The sequence below is a fragment of the Cavia porcellus genome, unplaced genomic scaffold, assembly GCF_034190915.1.
Source record: "Cavia porcellus strain 051 isolate PalLab524CR breed Dunkin Hartley unplaced genomic scaffold, mCavPor4.1 scaffold_24, whole genome shotgun sequence".
Lineage (NCBI taxonomy): Eukaryota > Metazoa > Chordata > Mammalia > Rodentia > Caviidae > Cavia > Cavia porcellus.
Genome location: NW_026947507.1, coordinates 7,391,958 through 7,411,639, shown reverse-complemented (window position 1 = coordinate 7,411,639; position 19,682 = coordinate 7,391,958). Strand labels below are relative to the sequence as shown.

General features: G+C 37.1%; 1 protein-coding gene across 4 annotated transcripts in view; it reads right to left on the bottom strand.

Moving 5' to 3' along the window:
- Positions 1-19,682, bottom strand: part of Slc7a2 (solute carrier family 7 member 2) — a 66,257-nt gene that overhangs the window by 8,124 nt on the left and 38,451 nt on the right. For 3 of the 4 annotated variants that reach the window (XM_023564814.2, XM_063234609.1, XM_003469148.5), the window contains exons 2-11: positions 17,136-17,526; positions 16,406-16,561; positions 12,234-12,399; positions 10,470-10,603; positions 9,368-9,590; positions 7,336-7,475; positions 4,007-4,109; positions 2,187-2,392; positions 1,041-1,207; positions 72-180 (exon numbers count right to left, since the gene is read on the bottom strand). In XM_023564814.2, coding sequence (XP_023420582.1) covers positions 72-180; positions 1,041-1,207; positions 2,187-2,392; positions 4,007-4,109; positions 7,336-7,475; positions 9,368-9,590; positions 10,470-10,603; positions 12,234-12,399; positions 16,406-16,561; positions 17,136-17,511 — 1,780 coding nt within the window. In that variant the 5' untranslated portion in view covers positions 17,512-17,526. Of the gene's footprint in view, positions 1-71; positions 181-1,040; positions 1,208-2,186; positions 2,393-4,006; positions 4,110-6,966; positions 7,104-7,335; positions 7,476-9,367; positions 9,591-10,469; positions 10,604-12,233; positions 12,400-16,405; positions 16,562-17,135; positions 17,527-19,682 lie in introns of all 4 variants that reach the window. The other variant, XM_063234610.1, reaches the window with a different exon arrangement.

Here is a 19,682-nt window from a genome sequence, read left to right as displayed (position 1 = left end):
AGTTCTCTAATCACAGTCTACGGAAGTGGAGACTATCAAGGATCTGAAAGCTAAAATGTTAAAACCCCTACCAAATGCCATCCAAATGCTGAATCTGACCCAGGTGTCTGCATTCAACTGGACCATGAGATAAATGTTCACCAGGATGCTGAATGCTGGCAAAAATGGTAAGAATGGCACCTAAGGAGAAAAAAATCTTTTTGAATGTACTCATACTTTAAAAAGACACTACTCAAATTATTTCAAGATGGTGATATTCATTTGACATACATACTTTCAGATTGTACCAGTAAGGTTGTATTCTAACAAAAAGACATCCTGAATAAAAACCTAGAGATTACTACAAGGAGAATGATATTTTAGATTATTTTTATCAAACTGAGTAACACCTACAACATCATCAGGGTACAAGGACATTTGGGGTTCACTTTAGGGTTTACTTGTATAATTCAGATACCAACAGGTCATCCCCTGGAACTCTGGACAACAACAGCCTGGGAGGTATTTCTAGGAGGCCCTCTTACACCCCAGCCTGCTCCTAGTTCTAATGGCACAGGGTTACAAAAACATGCAGAGGAAGGGCTTTTGGTGGAAACAAATCCTCATGAGAAGGTTCTAAATTTCTAAAAATAAAACATTCAAAGTACTTTTCTGATGTTTTACATTAAAGAAAATATTATTTACTATATGGTTTTTGAGAAAGGGAGTTTTTGAGCCAGCCAATAAGGAAAAAACACTGAGACATCAAAAATTTTGAAATTCTTGCTCATTGATTACTTGTGTTAAGCTTTTTTTTCTTCTCTTTCTTTTCTTTTCTTTTTTGTACTGGGGATCAAAATCACACTCCTGCATTTGCCAAGCAGATACTTCTGCTGCTGAACTAAATCCCTGGCCTCCGGTACCAGGAATTGAACTCAGGACCTCATGCTTGCCAAGCAGGTGCTGTGTTGCTGAGCTAAATCCCCAGTGCTTTTTTTGGCAACAGCTCACACACAGAAGTGTACGTCATGTTTAGGATCTCTAACCCTCACGATACACACCATAAAGGCTACTTTCTGCTGATTCTGTGGCTGCCTCCAAATGGTGAGAACAACAGCAATGGAGAAAACAAGGAACAGCACAAGAAGGGCGACGCTCCAGCCTTCCAGCCTCGAGATCGCTTGCACTCCGTAAGTGGTCAGAATACTCAGGCCCAGCACAAGAAACGCTGCAAAGTGATAAGCGTGCAAAGCAGAGTCAGCATGAAGCTTCACTTAGATTCTCCGTTCCTGGAGTCTATTCTGATTCAGCAAGTGCTTTACCTATCTACTTTGGCAAAAACAGAGTCTTCCTTTGGTCTTGTCTTACTTTCACTGTGAGAAGAAGCAGTCAGTTTCACAAGAAGCATTGCTCACTTCATTAATGTCTCAGAACTACTCTCCACACTGGGAGCTACCATCTTGCTTTCTCGGCCCATGCACCTCTGGTCCTCATTTGCTACTCTCAGGCTATATCACAGGTACTGGTGGGATGTGTTGGGGGTACATATCTTCATTTTTAAAATGAGAGACAGTAAATAGTTTCAAACTGTTATAAAGACGGACTGCTAATGCAGACAAGTTTTAGTATGTGAGTGACATCTTTTGCATGTTTCAGACAATGACAGCATCCCAAGTCTGCATCATCAAGTCTGAATTACAGGGAAACTAGCTTGTAACCAATATATTGTACCACAAAGCCTTGTGACAGCAAGCACCATACCTCTCAATGTCCTGTATTTCCAGCAGAAAGCCTGGTATCTATAGATAAGGCTAAGTAAATGTCACTGGAAATATGGATAATTGAGTAACTGTGAATGAGCCAACAAGATTTTCTATGTCCCTTCCTTGTCCCATTGGGCTCATTCCACTGCCGGCAGGTGTGCCTGGCTTATGCTCTCACACGTGGAGCACCCTAATAGCTAATGAAACATCCCAGTTATGCCCGTGTTACCTTAGAGAATTTCTTTCTTTCTTCTTCAATCATTAAGTTATGTTAAACATACCTTAACAGTATAAACATGAACTCACATACTAATGACTCTGTGGATGGAGGTTACAGGACTCAGGCTCATAGCTAACATATTCTAGGGCATCGTGGGGCCTTTGGTCCTCTTTCTTACATATATCTGCTGGGTCTTTACCACGCACGGACTGAAGATGACTTACCCAGGAATCCCACCAGAAAGCTCACAAGAGATGCTGATTGTCTTGTAGGCAGAGCAGAGGGGCTGAAGAGGGTTCGCAGGCTGAAGCCATGTCCTTGCAGCATGGTGATCTGGGACTCGCTTTTTGAGGTCACACTGGTACATGATTCCAGACCTTCTTTTTCAGGGGAATATTTGGGCTGCTCATAACATAGACCAGGCTGGTACCTATTCCCAAATAAATACCTGTGTCTTTATTCTCGGATATTTGGCCCAAATGAATCTATCACTAAGACACTGGCTGCGACCCCACAAAGTCCCAATGTGGGTGGTAAAGTGATACTTTTCATGACTCCAGCCCCATACCATGCTCACAGACTTTTTCAGTGAAGTATCTGCAACAACTATGAATTTCCTCAGATGGCCACTTAATTAGAAAGTGATACAGTAGATAAAAAAAAAGTTAAATTTTAAGATGAGGCAATGTGACAATCAAATGATCATTTCTGAAATCATCTAAGTCCAAAGGAAACACAGGACCTAAAAACAGTATGGAAACTCCAGTTAAATACGAAATATAGAATACTATAGTCTCCTAGGGGTTGGTACTCAAAGCCTCATCATACTGTGTGATGGTTAGTCTAGACAATCAGCTTGAGTAAATTCAGAAACACCTATGAAATAAGTAAAATGTATTCTTAGGTACGTCTGTGAGGATGACAGGCATGTGGACAGCAAATTAAGCAGGGAGACACGGCGCAGTGTGAGGCAGTACCACCCAGCAGGCCGTGGAGGGCCAGATGGAAAAAGAGGAGGAGGAACCTTGCCAGTGTAGACACACACAGTGTAGACTACCATGAAGTGAGTGGCCTTCCTCTGCTATGAGGATTCTACCTTGCCACAGGCCTAGAAGCCACGGCGTCAGCTGCCATGGACTGAAACCTCTGAAGCCATGAAGCAAAACAAACCTTTCCTTAAGTTGTTACAGCACTAGAAACTTTGTTGTAGCAACAGAAAGCTAACACACAGTCTCTCTATCCTTAACTCTCAACTTTCCAACCTGGCTCCTCTACTTTAATCAAAACAGGCCTGTCTAACCATTCAGCCACCTGTCATCCTTTGTACATAATTTTACTTTATGAGTTTACTCTTTTTCTCTACATCTTGTGTCAAGATATCACCTACTTCATCACCTCATATCTGTCTCAGTCTTCCCAGCATAGGCTCCTCGCCTTCTGAGCACCCTTTGCTTATTTTAGAAAGTAACAATTTTTTCTCCATATAAAAATATGCTTACTGCAGAAAAACACACAAAATTTGCAGAAGTAAATTAAAACTACCCATAACATCCCTAACTAATCACTATTTGCATCTTGGTATAATTTCATCTCGGTATATATGTATATACATATACATACTGCTTCTCAATATAAATTTGTTATTAAATTCAGATGTTATATATATCTTTGTATTCTGAAACAGAAATATTTATCCATATAATTAAATATCATTTTATTTTCTGTAGAAAAACCTATTAACTATTCTGTTATTCACATGAGTCGCATTTTTTTCGCTTGTAAATTTACCTTTCCCATGAACATCTTTTTGCCTCTTTGATTAAATCTTCAGTATAAAACCCCAGAATACAGGGATGAATAAGTTATTTGCTTTTGTTTTTTGCGGTACTGGACGTGGAATCCAGGACCTTTTACTAAACTGCATCACTGACACTTTGAAAAATTATTTTTTAAGTTGCTGAAGCTGGGCTTGAAACTCACCATCCAATTGTCTTTACGCCCTGTGTGCCACCTGGAACCCCCTTCAGAATTACTGGCAACTCACCTGAGGATGAGCACACAGGCTGCCACCAGAGAATAGGCCATCAGTGTGCCAATGGACATCATGTCTACCAGGGCTTTCAGGTCAAAGAGAAATGCCATCACAGCTATTAAGAAAAGAAAGTAAAGAAAGGTAAAATCACAGCCTCCTGATGAAATTCCACACAGTGCAATCACTTTTTAAGTCAGAGACAATTAGCTGGCACATGTTTTGTTTCAGCACTAATGGTGAGTCAAATAAAGCATAACAAGTCTCTCAACTCATACTTTAGGACACATAAACTGCTAATAAGACTTGAGAGAATCATGAGCTCTCTTGCAAATAAAGACACATCAGAAGAAAAATATTGCTAGGAAATACTGACTAGCTTGTTTTTCAAATCAAAAAAATTTCAAACAGTTTCATTACAGAAGTGAAAAATCATTTCAATTTTCAGTTGTATTAAAAGTTGTAACATAAAATCAAAAAAATTTTAAAATACTTTTGATAAAATGAAATAATGATTTGCAATTAAATTTCTGATATAATTTTACTTATTAAATTAAATTTTACTCCTATATCTTATTAAATTTTACTCTTACTAAATTAAAGCTACACCCTCTAAGTAGATGTAAGAGAAAATTTGTGATCCTGAACACCAAATGCCAATAAAGTTAGGAGGTAAACTATAATATCAACTTGGATTTTTAATTTACCACACAGCAGTCCCTATCTTAATGGGTAGGTAACACTATGCTCAGTTGATGTGGTCTTCCAGACCTCTATGCAACGTTTATAAGTCTGATCTCATCTTCAGGTCAGTGATCCTTTGAGGTGGGAAATTTCATTTTGGCTGTGTAAAATGATGCATATTTGACTATTTTTGACCAAAACCCTGACAGTTTCCCACGGTTTGGACTAATGAGAACATCCTCATCTTATGGGAAGGTTAATTTAGAAGGCTACAATCACTTGATGGAGGCAGAGTTCTACCTAAACCAGCATTTCTATGTGTACCCCTTTCACAGTACCAGATCTTTTCTTTATTCATTTGTTGCAGTGCCGGAGATTGAATTCATGGCCTCACACATGCTGGACATTTTTTAAATACACAACATGTAGTACCTTTCATTGCTAGTATACATATTAGATTACTAAAATTTTAGTATGTCTTTTAAGGATCACCTCAAGTGAGGTAGCCAAAAAAGGAAAAAAAATGATTATTATTTGTCCATTTGGGCTCTCTGGTTCAAATTAAAAACAAAGTAATAAGGTACAGGAGTACACAGCAACAAAAATATAGTGTTTTAGAACATTAAAAATTATTCTGTTATAACCATCTACTTTTAATTATTAATGTCAGTATTTTATTCTGCTAAATTTCATTCTTCCTGAAGAAGAGGATAAATTATTTTTAAAATTCTGAAAACAAAATAGTTATTACTGGGCTAGATTTTTACTGCAAAGAGTAACGAGTTTTAAGTATTAAGTAAGATGTGTAATTCTTGTCAAGAAATATTTATGAACTATCTTTAATGTAATACACTGTTTTAATCATAAAATGGGCTGTGGATCATTTAGCAGAATCTTCATTTTATGGGGACAGAAATATAAGCCTGACAAAATACATGACCTGACCTTTCAAAAACAGTACATGTTATCAAATGTCAGTGCTATTAAAAATGTTTGCTACTAAAATAAAGCTAGTTAGGTAGGTAAACATTTTCTAATCCTGAAAGACAATCCACTTCATATATAAGACATTAATTAGCCTTCTCTAATTTCCTAACACTGCAGAGCCTTAATAAAATGATCATTTTGATTTAAATTTCTAATATCAAGACTATAACATTTATATAATTATAAAGCTTGCTAAAATTTATTCTTGCTTCCTATAACAGCACCTTTAAGGCTGTTCTTTTAGTCTACAGTCTTTGAAAATTTCTCCATGCTGTGACAATCTGGCCAAAGGCATTTTGCATGAATATCAAGACATGTCAAAATGTAGGCAGTCTGAATTTTGTGAATGTAACTTGCATATCCAAACCATCTAAAGGACTACTAGATTCCCAGTGGGGCTGGAGAGGAGCAGGACGCCCAGGAACCATGGGTGCCCACCCTATTAGGAGCACTAAGCACAATGGCCAGTTATTAAGTGTCATTGGCATTTGTCATGCATGATTAAAAAGGAATAAAGTAGTCTTTTTAAACTCTCAGAGATGTTGAACATTTTTTCATGTATTTGCTGGCCATGTGTACTTATTTTGCTGTAAAGTGTGTATCTATTCATTTAATTTGCCTGTTTCTTGAGTCAGTCTTTTATGTGGTCTAACTATTTTGAGTCCTTTATATTTTCTAGATATTAGTCCTCTGAGAAATAGCTGGCAAAACGTTTTCCTCATTCTACAGTTTTTCTCTTCACTCTACTAATTAATTCCTTTGCTATACAGGATTTTAAATTTGGTGTAATCCCATTTATTAGTGCTTGCTGTTATTTCTTGTGCAATTGTGGTTCTGTTTAGAAAATCCTTTCTTATATCTATGACTTCTAGTGTTTTACTCACTCCCCAAGATGAGTATAAACTGCATGTACTTTAAATATGTACTAATAAAAAATCCCAGAGTCATTAAGTTCATATTACCAAAACTAAGTAATTAATTATTCAATTAAAATTTTCTGAATCAAAAGTAGAATTGTATGTGCTTTTTCATTTAAAAATAGTGAAAAATCTTTAGAATCTTTTGCACATTTGTTAGAAGCCCAAATCACAACAATGAAATAATAAACACCCCAAAGGATCATCAGTTAATTATGAATTTCAATACAGCAGCACCACCACCACAATTTTTGCATGTTAATTTCAATGCTCATCCACTAATTTACCCAGAATTTTGTTTTTAACTTACATGCACAGCATGCAGATCTTCTGTGTAAATCCACGCATGCGCACGAAATGTTCCCGTTCAATGTTTGCAAAGCTTACCAGAAAAGACCCCTGCAGTCAACGTGGCAGCAACTGGTGACTGCCTCTTACTCACTCTGGCAAGAAATCTAAACAGTAAACCATCCCGGGCCATGGCAAACAGAATGCGGGGTAAAGGAAACATAGAGCCCAAAAGACTAGAATAGAAAAATCCACAATCCACATGTGAGTTATATAAAGTACTATTCTAAACAGGTAAATATATAGGTACAGATTAAACCCACTAAAATACACAGCCAAAAAATTCAACATGGAAACAGGCACGAAAATTTAACAACAATCAAAACAGAAAACCACCTAACTTTCTATTTTTTTCAGAGGCCTTGAAGAAAAAGATTCCTTTTTCTTAAGAAAAGTCAACTCTCTCACCTGCCACTGCACCCGATGATAAAGTAGCAATTATTGGTGTCTTCGTTTTGGAATTGATTTGAGCTAGGCATTTGAAAAGCAACCCATCCTCCGCCATAGCATAGATTACACGAGGCATTGGGAAAATGGATCCAAGAAGACTGAATAAAAAGCAAAGACATGCAGTATGGCAAACACGTTCATGCATGATTACAAACCAGACTGAAATTAAGTGACTACATAAAAAGGAGCACGACAGTGTGATTATGAAGTCATTACTTTTTAAATGCACTATAATTGGGCATTTAAAAATATTAGCCAATCCTGACCATCATGCTACTCATTATTCTGTTGCAGATCTTTGCTCAACCAAATTATCAGTCTAAAAACATTGTAACTCATTTGTATGCACCAGTGATTATTATTGAATTAAAATAAATTAGACTTTTCAAAAAACCCGACCAATATCATCATGACATTTTTAGTGGCAATAATCCAGAAAAATAAAATTTCTAAATTAAAATGCAATCAAAGAAGAGATTAATTTTACCTCATAGTAGGTTACCTCTTTTATTCAATAATTATGTATTTATATGACAATTTAAAATCACATAGCTTGATCTTTGATCAAATTAGTAATTTTCAACATAATAAAATAATCAAAGAGGAGAAAGATTAAAAAAACTTACCATAAATTGAATACACAGAAGTAGCCAAAATTAAATGTTAGTAACAGCAAAGTTTAGTAAGATAATTTTTGCTTAAGGTGTTTTTGAATTACTTTTAATCAGTAATTAGAATTACTGAATTGGTTGCACCATGCCATAACTTAGTTGTAAAAAATTACATACAAGCAAAACAAGTAAAACATTTTATTTTTAAAAGTTTATTCTTGGGATCTGAAACCTTGGTGGGATCCCTGGCTCCCCACTGTAGGTCCAGATAAGGTCACTGCTGGCCTCAGTTCTGGCAGCAGCAGCTGCCCACAGGGAGGTCCATACCCAGCAGGAAATCTGATTTTAAAAACTCCAATTTCATCTTTCCATAAGGGTGAGTGAAGCTTGGCCACAGATGAATCTCCATCCATCACTTCTAAGACCACGATGGCACAGGTCTGCACAGTTAAGACATTTCTGTTTTGTGGTACTGGGGCCTGAGCCTAGCCCTAGCAATGAGCTAGCAGGCAAGCTTCCTAGCACAGAACTATACTGCATCCCTCCCCACCCTTGAGACAAGGTCTCACTAACTTGCCTGGGCTGGTCCTGAACTACCAATTCTGCTGCCAAAGCCTCCTGCCCAGCTGAGGTGACAGGCATGTGCCAGGGAACCTGGCTTATGGGGATAATTCCTAATTGACAATCTTATTTTCCCTAGAAAATATAAGAAATTTTGGAGAAAAAAATTCAGCTAGGTTGATGAATTATATAGTACAAGGACACATGTCTATTTTAAAATGATAGGCCATATAGCTTCTACTCAGACTGTTACTGTTTTTTTTTTTTTTTTTTTTTTTTTTTGAAACAGAGTTTTGTTATATAGTTCAGGATGGCCTTGAACTTGTGGCAAACCTCCCAGCTCAGCCTCCGGAGTGCTGGGATTACAGGCATGTGCTGCATGCCTGCTGACAGACTATTATGAGGCCTGAAGAAAATGTCAAGATTGCAGCAGTTTCAGATTGTCTGAAGCACTCCAAGGTACACCAAAGCCAGAAGAGACATACTAGAGCAAGCATCCTAAAGTTTTACAATAAACAGACATAAATATGTGTGACCTGTTCTCGTATGCGTATCAATGCTATCTATACTTATATGGAAGCTTGCAACACCAGTATCTTGAAAAATTCCCTTTTAACTGATGGGGGAGAGTTAATTTTTTTTAAAATCACTTAAGACTTTCAATGATAATTCTGGGCAAACTATTCAGTGAATACATAGCTGCATAATATGTTCCTCATGGTAAGATATTTTTAGAACCACACAAAAGCAGTTTTTAGACGCTGACTATACTTTGCAGGAACCCAAACAGTGCCTGTTCTGAAGACAATGGAATGTACCTTGTGGAGAGTGCACAGAGGGATCCGGCTGCAACCACGTATTTGGCAGGACCCCATCCAACATACTCAAACGCTACCGGAAGGGGACTTTTTTCATCAAGGAGGTAGTACGGCATCATAAGCGTCAAAGCTGCAGAAACCCCAAAATAGGCCATAAAACAAACAAGCAAAGAAGTCACTATTCCAATAGGAATAGCTTTCTGGGGATTCCGGACTTCTTCACCTAAGGAAATACAAACAAAGAAGGTGTGTGCTTAATAGCCGTTTTTAGGCAAAACAACTTACTGTGGCTCAAACTCTTTCTCTCATGCTTTTTTTCCTTCTGTTTTCTTAATGTGATTCACTTATTTCTATTACATAAAAATCCAATTCCCAGAAGGGGAAGAGAAATCATACAAGTAATATCCCCATTTCTGGGAGGGAAAAATGATGTATCAGCACTGTTAAGCAGTTAGGGACAGCAGACTCAATTCAGGTGGAAAAAGACACACCCACGTCGACTAAACGACTGCGGCGACATTTTTGACTTTCTACAATTGAACGCTTTAAAGAAACTTCTTTCATCCATGTGAAACTGGATTCTCTGTGGCCTTTTCCTAAGATTTGACATTCGAAGTACCCCAAACGTGATGAGTGAGGAGGCCAGGCAATGGCAGGAAGCTAGAAGGTGCACGTGGGGGATTCAATGGTGAGGACTTTGTTGTAACAGGACAGCATGCTTTGTCCGCCAAGGAAAAGATGGTTTAAGAACATAGTCGTTTGGGAGTGACAGCACATCCCCAGTTTAAGGACAATAATCACAAATTATATATGTAACATATTTCACAGTTTGCAAAGTATTTGTTGGATGTGTACTTTGGCGACCTTTGTGCTGCTCTCCCAGTTCTACCAATGCAGAAACCAAGGCTTAGAGAGTTTACCCAAGTGTCTTATTTTTTAAAAATCATATATAGCAGATGTCACAGAGAGCTGGAACTAGCACGCTCTTTGTCCCCAAACGAGCTGTCTTTCCTTGAGCCTCTGCTTCACACACAGCGACTCCTGCGGTCCAGAGAACGCCTTGCTTTCTGCCTGCATCCTCCGCTCTTACCACTGCTCTTACCAGTTGTTGCAATGCAGTCAAATCCCACAAAGGCATAGAAACAAGTAGCAGCACCAGCCAAGGTTCCTGCAAAGCCATAAGGCATAAAGCCACCAGCCCCATAGATACTCGTTGCATTTTCAAAAGGTGATTCTCTAAAAGACAGAGAACAAACACATTGCAAAGTCATTTTCACAGGAACATGTTCCTTCTAGGAATCTGTCTCAAATTATATGTTCTCCTACTCTTTGAACCTGATATGGGTAAAATACACACATCATGATTTCAACCTGTTTTAGAGAATGTGGTAGAACCCTCACAATCACTCTCTTATGTCACTGTCTTATTTTTCTCTCATTGCTGAGGCAAAATACCTGGCACCCAAAGTTAAAGGGAGAAAGGTTTATTTGGTTCACAGTTTGTACAGGTTTCAGTCCATAACTGGCTGGCATGGCAGATGGGCATCCCAGAGGGGAAACAGTCCACAGAGGGTAGAAGGTAGCAAAGCCAGCAAGCAAACGACCTTAGCAGCTTTTTATGCCTCTTTTATATTCTAGGCACCCCTGACTAGAGTGGTGCAAACCTGTTAGTGGGTTATCTAGTGATCACACACCCTTAACCCTGGCACCTTTAATCCTAGCATTGCACCATGAAGCAGTTACACATTGTAGCTTCAGTCTTCTCTGAAAAAGTCTACCTATGATTGTATGAGGCTTTGGGAAGATGTCTAGATATAAGCCATAACAGCCACAGACGTCCACCTAGAGGCTAGTCCCCCAGCAGCATATGGTCCCTGGCTCACCTTGTCTGCAACACAAAGGTGAATTTTGAGGACAGAGACCCCACACATGAACCATGTGCCATAACGTATGAACTTTCCTTAGTTTTTCTATAAGAATTCATTCTTCAACTCATGAAGCACAAAATAAGGGAGACTACACATCTTTAAAATTCATTAAGAAATGGAGTCACTAAGTGGAAATGTGAAAAAAACTTTGCTAGGCTTGATTAGTAATACTGAAGTTGACTATTATGTGTTAAAAACTGTACAAAATCAGAGGACTCTAATTTTTCTCTTACTAGAATGACTATGAATTACATATATGAAATATAACAAAGCAAGGTGTGGTGGTACACACCTGTAATCTCAGCCACTCAAGAGACTGAGGCAGGAGTTCAAAGATGGCCAGGGCAGCGTAGCAAGAGCTCGTCTTAAAATAAAAAATGCCGGGGTTATAGCTAGTGATGAGGCACTGGTCTGGCATATGCAAGGCCCTTAGTTAAATCCCCAATACCTTAAAAATAAATCAAACAAGCAAACAAAAAGAGAAAGACTTACAGACAGATGTACCTTACTCCATATAATTTATGTTTTTGTAACCTATTTCAACTAATAACACTCCCCAGAAGACAAAAACTGAAATTTACTAAAACCCTGAAAGAATGAAATTGAATGGTGGTCTCAAAGGAAAATCTAAAGGATGCAGATTCAAAAATACTCGTTGTTATTGAGAGGGTAAACTGGGGAACAGGGACAAATGCTTGCGGTAGGTAGGCTCTGTCCTTCCTCTCCTGAAACCCAAAGCAGAGGCTGAGGTTGGAACGAGCACAGGGATGGCTTCTCAGAGGGCTCCACAGTGAGCACATCTACGCCTTCATGTCTGGAGCAGAGAGGAGCAAGAAGCTCGAGAAGTTTGAGAACGGCTGCTCCTGCCAGAGCCTTCACGTGCTCTATCCCGAATTGTGACATTCTTTTTTAAAGGGAAAAACCTCTAAATAGTTTACCTGGCATGGGCTGATGCATTTTTGAGAAACTCTTCGCTGATTTTCCAGTTAGCCACATTTCCTTTCACAAATCCAGCAACCATGACAAAGAGTAGGACTAAGATGTTAACAGCTGTGAAGAATTTATTTACCCAAGCAGACTCCTTTACTCCAAAAGACAGGAGACCTACGGAAAAGGAAAAGGTCTGTTACTTTTTATCTACAGCAAAGACAATGGCATTTTGAAGCAAATACAGCATCCAGAATACTGTTGTATTCTGCATTCATGCATTTAACTCGTATGGATCCATTTCTAGCCTACTAATTAGTTATCTAATCGTGAAACGATGTCTTCTAAACATAACCCATTGGCTTTCTAGAGGCAGAATGAGCTAACAGGAGATTTCACACTAAGAATATGTCAGTCTAGTAACTGGCTATTACCAACGGCAGGTAAATATACAGTGATATTTAATGTAAATAGGATGCTTTACTAAAAAGCTACTTTCAGGTTAAAGATTACAAAATATTCTTCAAAGCTTAATAATATGTCTGGTACGTATTTACTGAGCACAAGAAGAGAAAATAGTTCAACTGTTATGCCAAAAGTTCTCTGTTAAATCTCTTCCTATTTCAGTGACTTTATTTATACCCTGATTGTAAAAATAATGAAGTTGAAGACATAGAAGTATCAAGAGAACAAACATCAAGCGTGGTCCTCTGACTAGAGTGCTACACACTGAAGAGCATACCCACACATTTCCACATCAACAAACATAATTTCACCTTTAAAAATAAAAAACCAAACAAAAAACAAAATAGGGTCTTACCATTTTGCCCAGGCTATCCTCAACACAGGATCCTCATTCCTCAGTCTCCCAAGAAGCTGGGATTATAGGCACATGCTATTGTGCCCAACTATAATGTCATTTTTGACAGCTGCATGGTCTACTATACGGAGATATCATACTTTAATCCTTTATTTATAGACGATTAGATCACTCTTAGGTTTTTATTTTTTAATTATAAATGGCACTGACATCACCAACCTTTTATAAACTTCTCTCTACACTAATTCTTCTTGCAATAGTTTTCTATAAGTTAATCATGTATCAAAGGAAATGTACTTTTGTACAAGGCTTTTGACTTATACTGTCAAAATATAAAGAATCTGGTCCCAATTTACATTGCCCATTTTTTTAAAATCTGGGTATTCTGGTCATATTTATTTATAAGATTTATTTATATATTAATGCTATAAGCATTACAGTGTACACTTGTCCTATTTAACATTTGCTTTTTAAAGTAACTTTATTTTTCTGTGGTATTAGGGACAGAACCCAGGCCCTTGGCGTGCTAGGAAAGTGCTGAGTTATATTCTTTGTCCTATTATGTGCTTACTGTTCATTACATAGAGAGAAAAGTTATTGGAGCCATCCACACATTTTTCCTTTTTAGTTTCTTTTTTCTTCCTGAGATGGATGTAGTCCAGATTGGCCTTAATTTCACTGTGTAGCCCAGGCTGGTCTTGAACTCATGGGGATCCTCTTGTCTCAACCTCCTGAGTGCTGGGATTATAAGCATGTCCCACACACCCAGCCATATCTCCTTTTTAGTTTCTACTTTTGGTAAGATCTCCCTTAACATTAATACTTACAATTATTATACACATCATATCAGTGTCTTTAATCCATCTAGCATAAAATATAAATTATAGACCTAACACAGTTGATGTTTTGCTGCTGGAGCAATGATTGATATGAAAGGATTATGCCACAGATTTACTGGCTTCTTCCTCATATCCATACTACCCAACATCACATAGCCAGAATTCTCCAAGCAGAGATGAGAAACATTGAATTTAATTCTTATAATTGTGTAATTCCCAGAATCACATAATAAAAACTATATTGATATGACATAAAGCTGTAGGCTTAGTACAATTACAGATAATTGTTAGGTCAAAAACCACAGCTATAGTCATCAGAGAAGCACAAAGCCACATCACATTTCACATTTTGTATTAGTTCCTCAACATCCATATGGAGATCTGGATGTACCTACTCTCCAGCCTCATCTCCCACTGCTACATAGTTTAGAGACCATAAATATCTCAACTGTGTGCTGCATATTATTCCCTGTCTCCTTAATGAAATAAAATTACATTTAATAGTTTCAGTTGACAAGAATTTGGTATTACAATGTAGTTAAGATTTATAATGGGGTTTTGATCCTCAAAGATTCTAGTAACGATGCTAATGTAGGTTTAGACTGCATTTCAAGGAAATAGACGGTGAATGAACAGGGTAATATCTTAGCTTCAGTCCTGCCATGCAATTAACAGTTCTAACTACATGTGTCAATTATGTATTTCTTAGCCTTGAGGACATACAGATAAATATTTTATTTATTCTGTCACACTTAAATAAAACATGCTATAAATAACTTACTGAGCCAGAGCTGGTGGCGCATACCTGTAACCCCAGCAGTAGGAAGCTGAGGCAGGATGACCATTGCAAGTTCGAGACCAGCCTGGGCTACAAAGTGAGCTCAAGGCCAGTCTGAACTGCATAGCAAGACCCTGTCTCAAAAAAAAACAAAATGATAAATAAATAAATAAATAAATAAATAAGTAACTTAATGGTAGCTAGATTGTTTAGAAACCAAAATAAGCAAAAATTTGATAAAAAACAATGGATGTAATTTTTCTTGATATAAAAAGCAAAATGTAAAATATTTTAGACCTAATAAGTTTTACATTCCTGTCCCTATTCTTATATAGTCTTTTTAATGAAACTTTTTAAAGAAAAATATTTTTAAAGCTGTAATTTACATATTGCTAAATTTCTGTTGGATCACTGAGCACAGTCAATGTTGGGGTGTCTAGCCATTTTTCGTGCTTTGAATTAGTGACTTGGCAACTATTTTTAGGATAACAATGTATAATATATCAACTAGCAATTTTATGATGTTAATTTTTTAAAATTCTGTATTGCTCTACCTTTTTTCTGTTTTTCCATTTTTAAAATTTTTCTTTCTTTGAAAAAAGATAACTATGAAATATAACAACCATTGTTAAATTTCTTTCATTCTGTTTTGAAAACCTATATTGTTATTGGTTTGGGTTTATTGTTGCTGTTTAACTCTTTTGCTTTTTTTCTTTTTAAAATAAAATTTTAAAAACTGTGATTTATAGGTAAACATTTCACTAAAGAATGACATTCTTGTCACACACTTCTCGCCCAGGGAGGAAATAAATAAGGCCATCCAGATAGGAAGACCAGGGACAGATTACTCAGGATAAATCAAGTAAGAAATGGGAGGAAATACAGATTTTACGCTTAGTGGTATCCTCAATGGGTTTTTAAACAGGACTGCAGACCAGAATATCTCAACAGGAGTTCAAGTAATTAAAACAAATATAGGGGACAGTAGGGACTAGTCATGTTTAGAAGATAAAAACTGTCACGGGGTGATGATTGCCTACCAAGTAAAACAATGGACTCATTTTAAGGATGAGTGAACTGAGTGATGGAGACTAAGTAAATTTAAGTTTCAAGTGTAATTAAATAGCAGAGAAAGACTGAGAATCTGCTTGCTCCTACTCTGATTCCTGTTCTTTCTAATCTCTGTGCCACAGTACTGATAACCATGGGATAATTCCAGTACCACGTATGTGTGTCTACACAATATCTGCATTAACAAATGACAGACCATCTTTTTGTTTCCTTTGCCTTTGTTATACAGATGAAATCATGGTGACAAAACTCAGAATGTCTTCTAGAAATAGTGTACTTATAAATATATTTAGTTTCATTTTAATCTGATGAAATCATGGCATGAAATTAAATGTTCCTCCTTATTGAATCTTCAGTCATTCCTGCAAACCTCCAATCAGTGTAAAACTGACGTCACCATCTTATTATTTAGTTCATGCCAAGTATCTTTGACTCAGAAGTGCTATTGCCACCACTTCATACAATTTAGACTTATTTTTGAAACACATTTATCTTGTAAGGTAAAATGTGATTCTAGCCAGTGATGAAGCCCAAAGACATCCAACAATAACTTAGGTGTAGGAATTTGTAGACGTAGTCTGGAGAACTCACATTCCAAATTTAGTAGTAACCTACTTTTCTAGATAATTAATTTAGCCTATTACAGGGAAAGATTTACAGTAATAGTTTTCTTACCTGCCAGAAGTAATATAAGGCACACAGCAAAAAAGTCTGGATACTCTGCAAGGCCAGTATAATTCATTTTGAAATATGTCTTGAAAAACTGACCAATCTGTTTGTTAAGTAATTCATCGAAGGTACCACTCCATGCTCTTGCCACACTTGATGTACCTTCCAAAATACAGAACATGCATGAAATATAAAGTCACTGGCAGAAAATTAACATCACTTTCTGCTCCATTCCAGATTACCATGACCTAGTTCACATTCAATAAAATTTGTAATCACATTATAAAATTATATGCTATTCCTGTAATCATTTGCAAGTTTGAAACAGCCTGGGCTACAAAGTAAGCCTAAGCACAGCCTGAACTGTGTAGAGACCCTCTCAAAAAATGACCAAAAAACCCTTATATGTGCTAATTTTATAATATTGTAATAGTAATCAAATGCCCAAGTTTGTAAGTACAGAATCAGGTAGTGATTTCATTAGCAATAAAGAAATTCTTATTTAAAAAACAGGAATTTCAGCTCCCTTTAAGAGACATATTCAGAGATGAAGCAGAAACCCAGAATTTATTTGCAATTAGAAAAAGTCATTTTAGAGAAAAATGAGACATACAGGAACTAGGCAATTCATTCATATGCATCCAGCAACTAAGGAATGCAGGCTACAACTGAACACCAGGGCCTGTTCCTTAGGAGTGCCTTTTCTACACAACTGAGATTTGTTTTTGAAACGTACCTATGACATAAGATAAAATGAGGTTCCAGCCAGTGATGAAGGCCCACAGCTCACCAACAGTAACATAGGTGTACAAATAGGCAGACCCAGTCTTGGGGACTCGGGCTCCAAACTCAGCATAGCAAAGGCCTGCCATCACGGACGCCAAGGCAGCGATTAGGAAGGACACGACGATGCTGGGGCCAGAATCCGCTTTGGCAACTTCCCCGGCAAGGACATAAACCCCAGCACCCAGAGTGCTTCCAACGCCCAGCGCAATGAGGTCCATGGTGGTCAGGCAGCGGCACAGCTTGGAGTCCTCTAGACTGTCCATGGTGACAATTTTTCTCCGGATCAGACATCGGGCAAAAGTGAGCACTGCTCTGCAGGGAATCATTCTGAAGGAGGTAACCTGAGCGAGAGAAAGGAGGATGTTAGAAGGTGACCTGGAGCTACCATCTCTCTTTTAGCTACTTGTTTGGAGACAAAATTAAGGCAAATGGTACCTTTTTATTTTTTCTTTCTTTCTTTTTTTTTTTTTTAACTTGTAGATAGAAGCACAGCACTAAGCAATCAGAAAAAGGTTTTATGAAGCCAAAGTCACAAATTTCCTGGAGTTTGCTCACATACAAAAACCCAATAATACCCGGCTTATTTGAAAGCCAAGGAACATCCCTGAGTGATTAAAAGTCATTTTTGTGCACTAATTACAGTTTTCAGGGTTTATAGATAGAACTACATTTTAGGAGATGGCTAACTTCACCACGAGGAAGGGAATGAAGCGCCTCATCGTCTGAATTCTCTTTCTTCTCTTTAGTCACTCATTCAGCTCAGATTTTTAGGCCTTACCAAATGCTAGGGATTATGCAAGCAACCATATTACATAGGGATGGTCTCTGGGATCATTATCCTACGGTTTTACCAAATCGGTGAAGTACTCTTTTTATTGTAAATAATTAATATGCAGCAGATATGAACATACTAGATAAAAGAATTTTCTCTTAGCATGCTTAGATTATTTCAACTAAAGCTGCTGTTCAATCATGCTCTAACTAGGAACTGATACTATAATACACATGCGTATATTTATTTGAAATTTTTAAATAAACTCAAAGTTCTGGCCAAGTATATATTCTTTTTTTTTAAATAGAGGGAAGTATAAAGACTGAAAGTTTCTTCACTCCCGACCTGCTAGTGCCCCAAACAATCTAACATTGAAAAGAAAATCAGATTACAAAATGAAACATGAATTGCAGGAAGAAAGAAAAATATATAGTATATAAATCACATAGATATTACAGTAGAAAGACCTAATGTAAAAATATAACAAACTGCTACCAATTATGTATCCAGGGAGAGGTTTACTTTTCACTACTATGCATTTCATATGATACTTTGCTAATCTATATTTCTGATTTAATTTCAATGAATATGTGCAACTTACTTGCAAAAAATATATATACATGAAAATTAAAAAGCTCCTCATGGCAAATCCTATTCTAGCTGAGTAGCATTTAGCTGAGTAGGAAATAACTGAGGAATGGGGAATATAGTGTATGCCACTCATCAGACAATACAACACTAGAAGTTAAAAATCATGTTTGCTGGCAAATAAATATATGAAAAAATGTTCATAATCACTAGTCATTATAGAGAAATGCAAATTAAAACCACTGAGACTTCATCTCACTCCTGAAAGAATGGCCAAGATCAAGAAAACCACCCACAACAAATGCTGGAGAGGCTGTGGGGAAAAAGGAACTCTCCTGCACTGTTGGTGGGAGTGTAGACTGGTGCAACCACTGTGGAGGTCAGTCTGGAGACTTCTCAGAAAGCTGGGATTGGATGCCCCATCTGGCCCAGCTATACCACTTCTAGGCATATTCCTAGAAGAACTGAAAGCATCATACCACAGTGATATGTGTGCACCCATGTTTATAGCAGCGCAATTTGTAATAGCCAGATCTTGGAAACAACCCAAGTGTCCATCAACTGAGGAATGGATAAAAAAGTTGTGGTATTTTTATATAATGGAGTACTACTCAGCTATAAAGAATGAACACATTGAGACATTTATAAATAAATGGATGCAGCTTGAACCATACTTATAAGTGAAATAAATCAAACTCACATGTATAAATACTGAATAGTTTCCCCAATGTAAGAAATGATAAGCATACATAAAAGTATGTGATAATCATGATTCCCAATCATATTGGTTTGAAGCCATATAATGTTTTCACTCATTAATTGCAATGGTTTTAACCTGGGTTGTTCAATTTTTAGTATCTGTGATAGTATGAATAGCTATTTTGAAGAAAACAACACAACATAGAAGCTAGTGCTGACTTAATATCATCTTGTTTTGAAGTCCCATCAAGCTTTTGTACATCTGTTTCCACTGGTTTTAACATGTTGTATCTTACTATATTTTACCATATGCGATAGTATAAACAAAATTCTTTGTAGGCAAAGAGATAATATAGAAACCGTTGTTCGTTTTCTATAAGCTGGTTCTAAATACCCTGTAATTCTTTCATTCTCTTGAATGGCTTCACACTGTCTTGA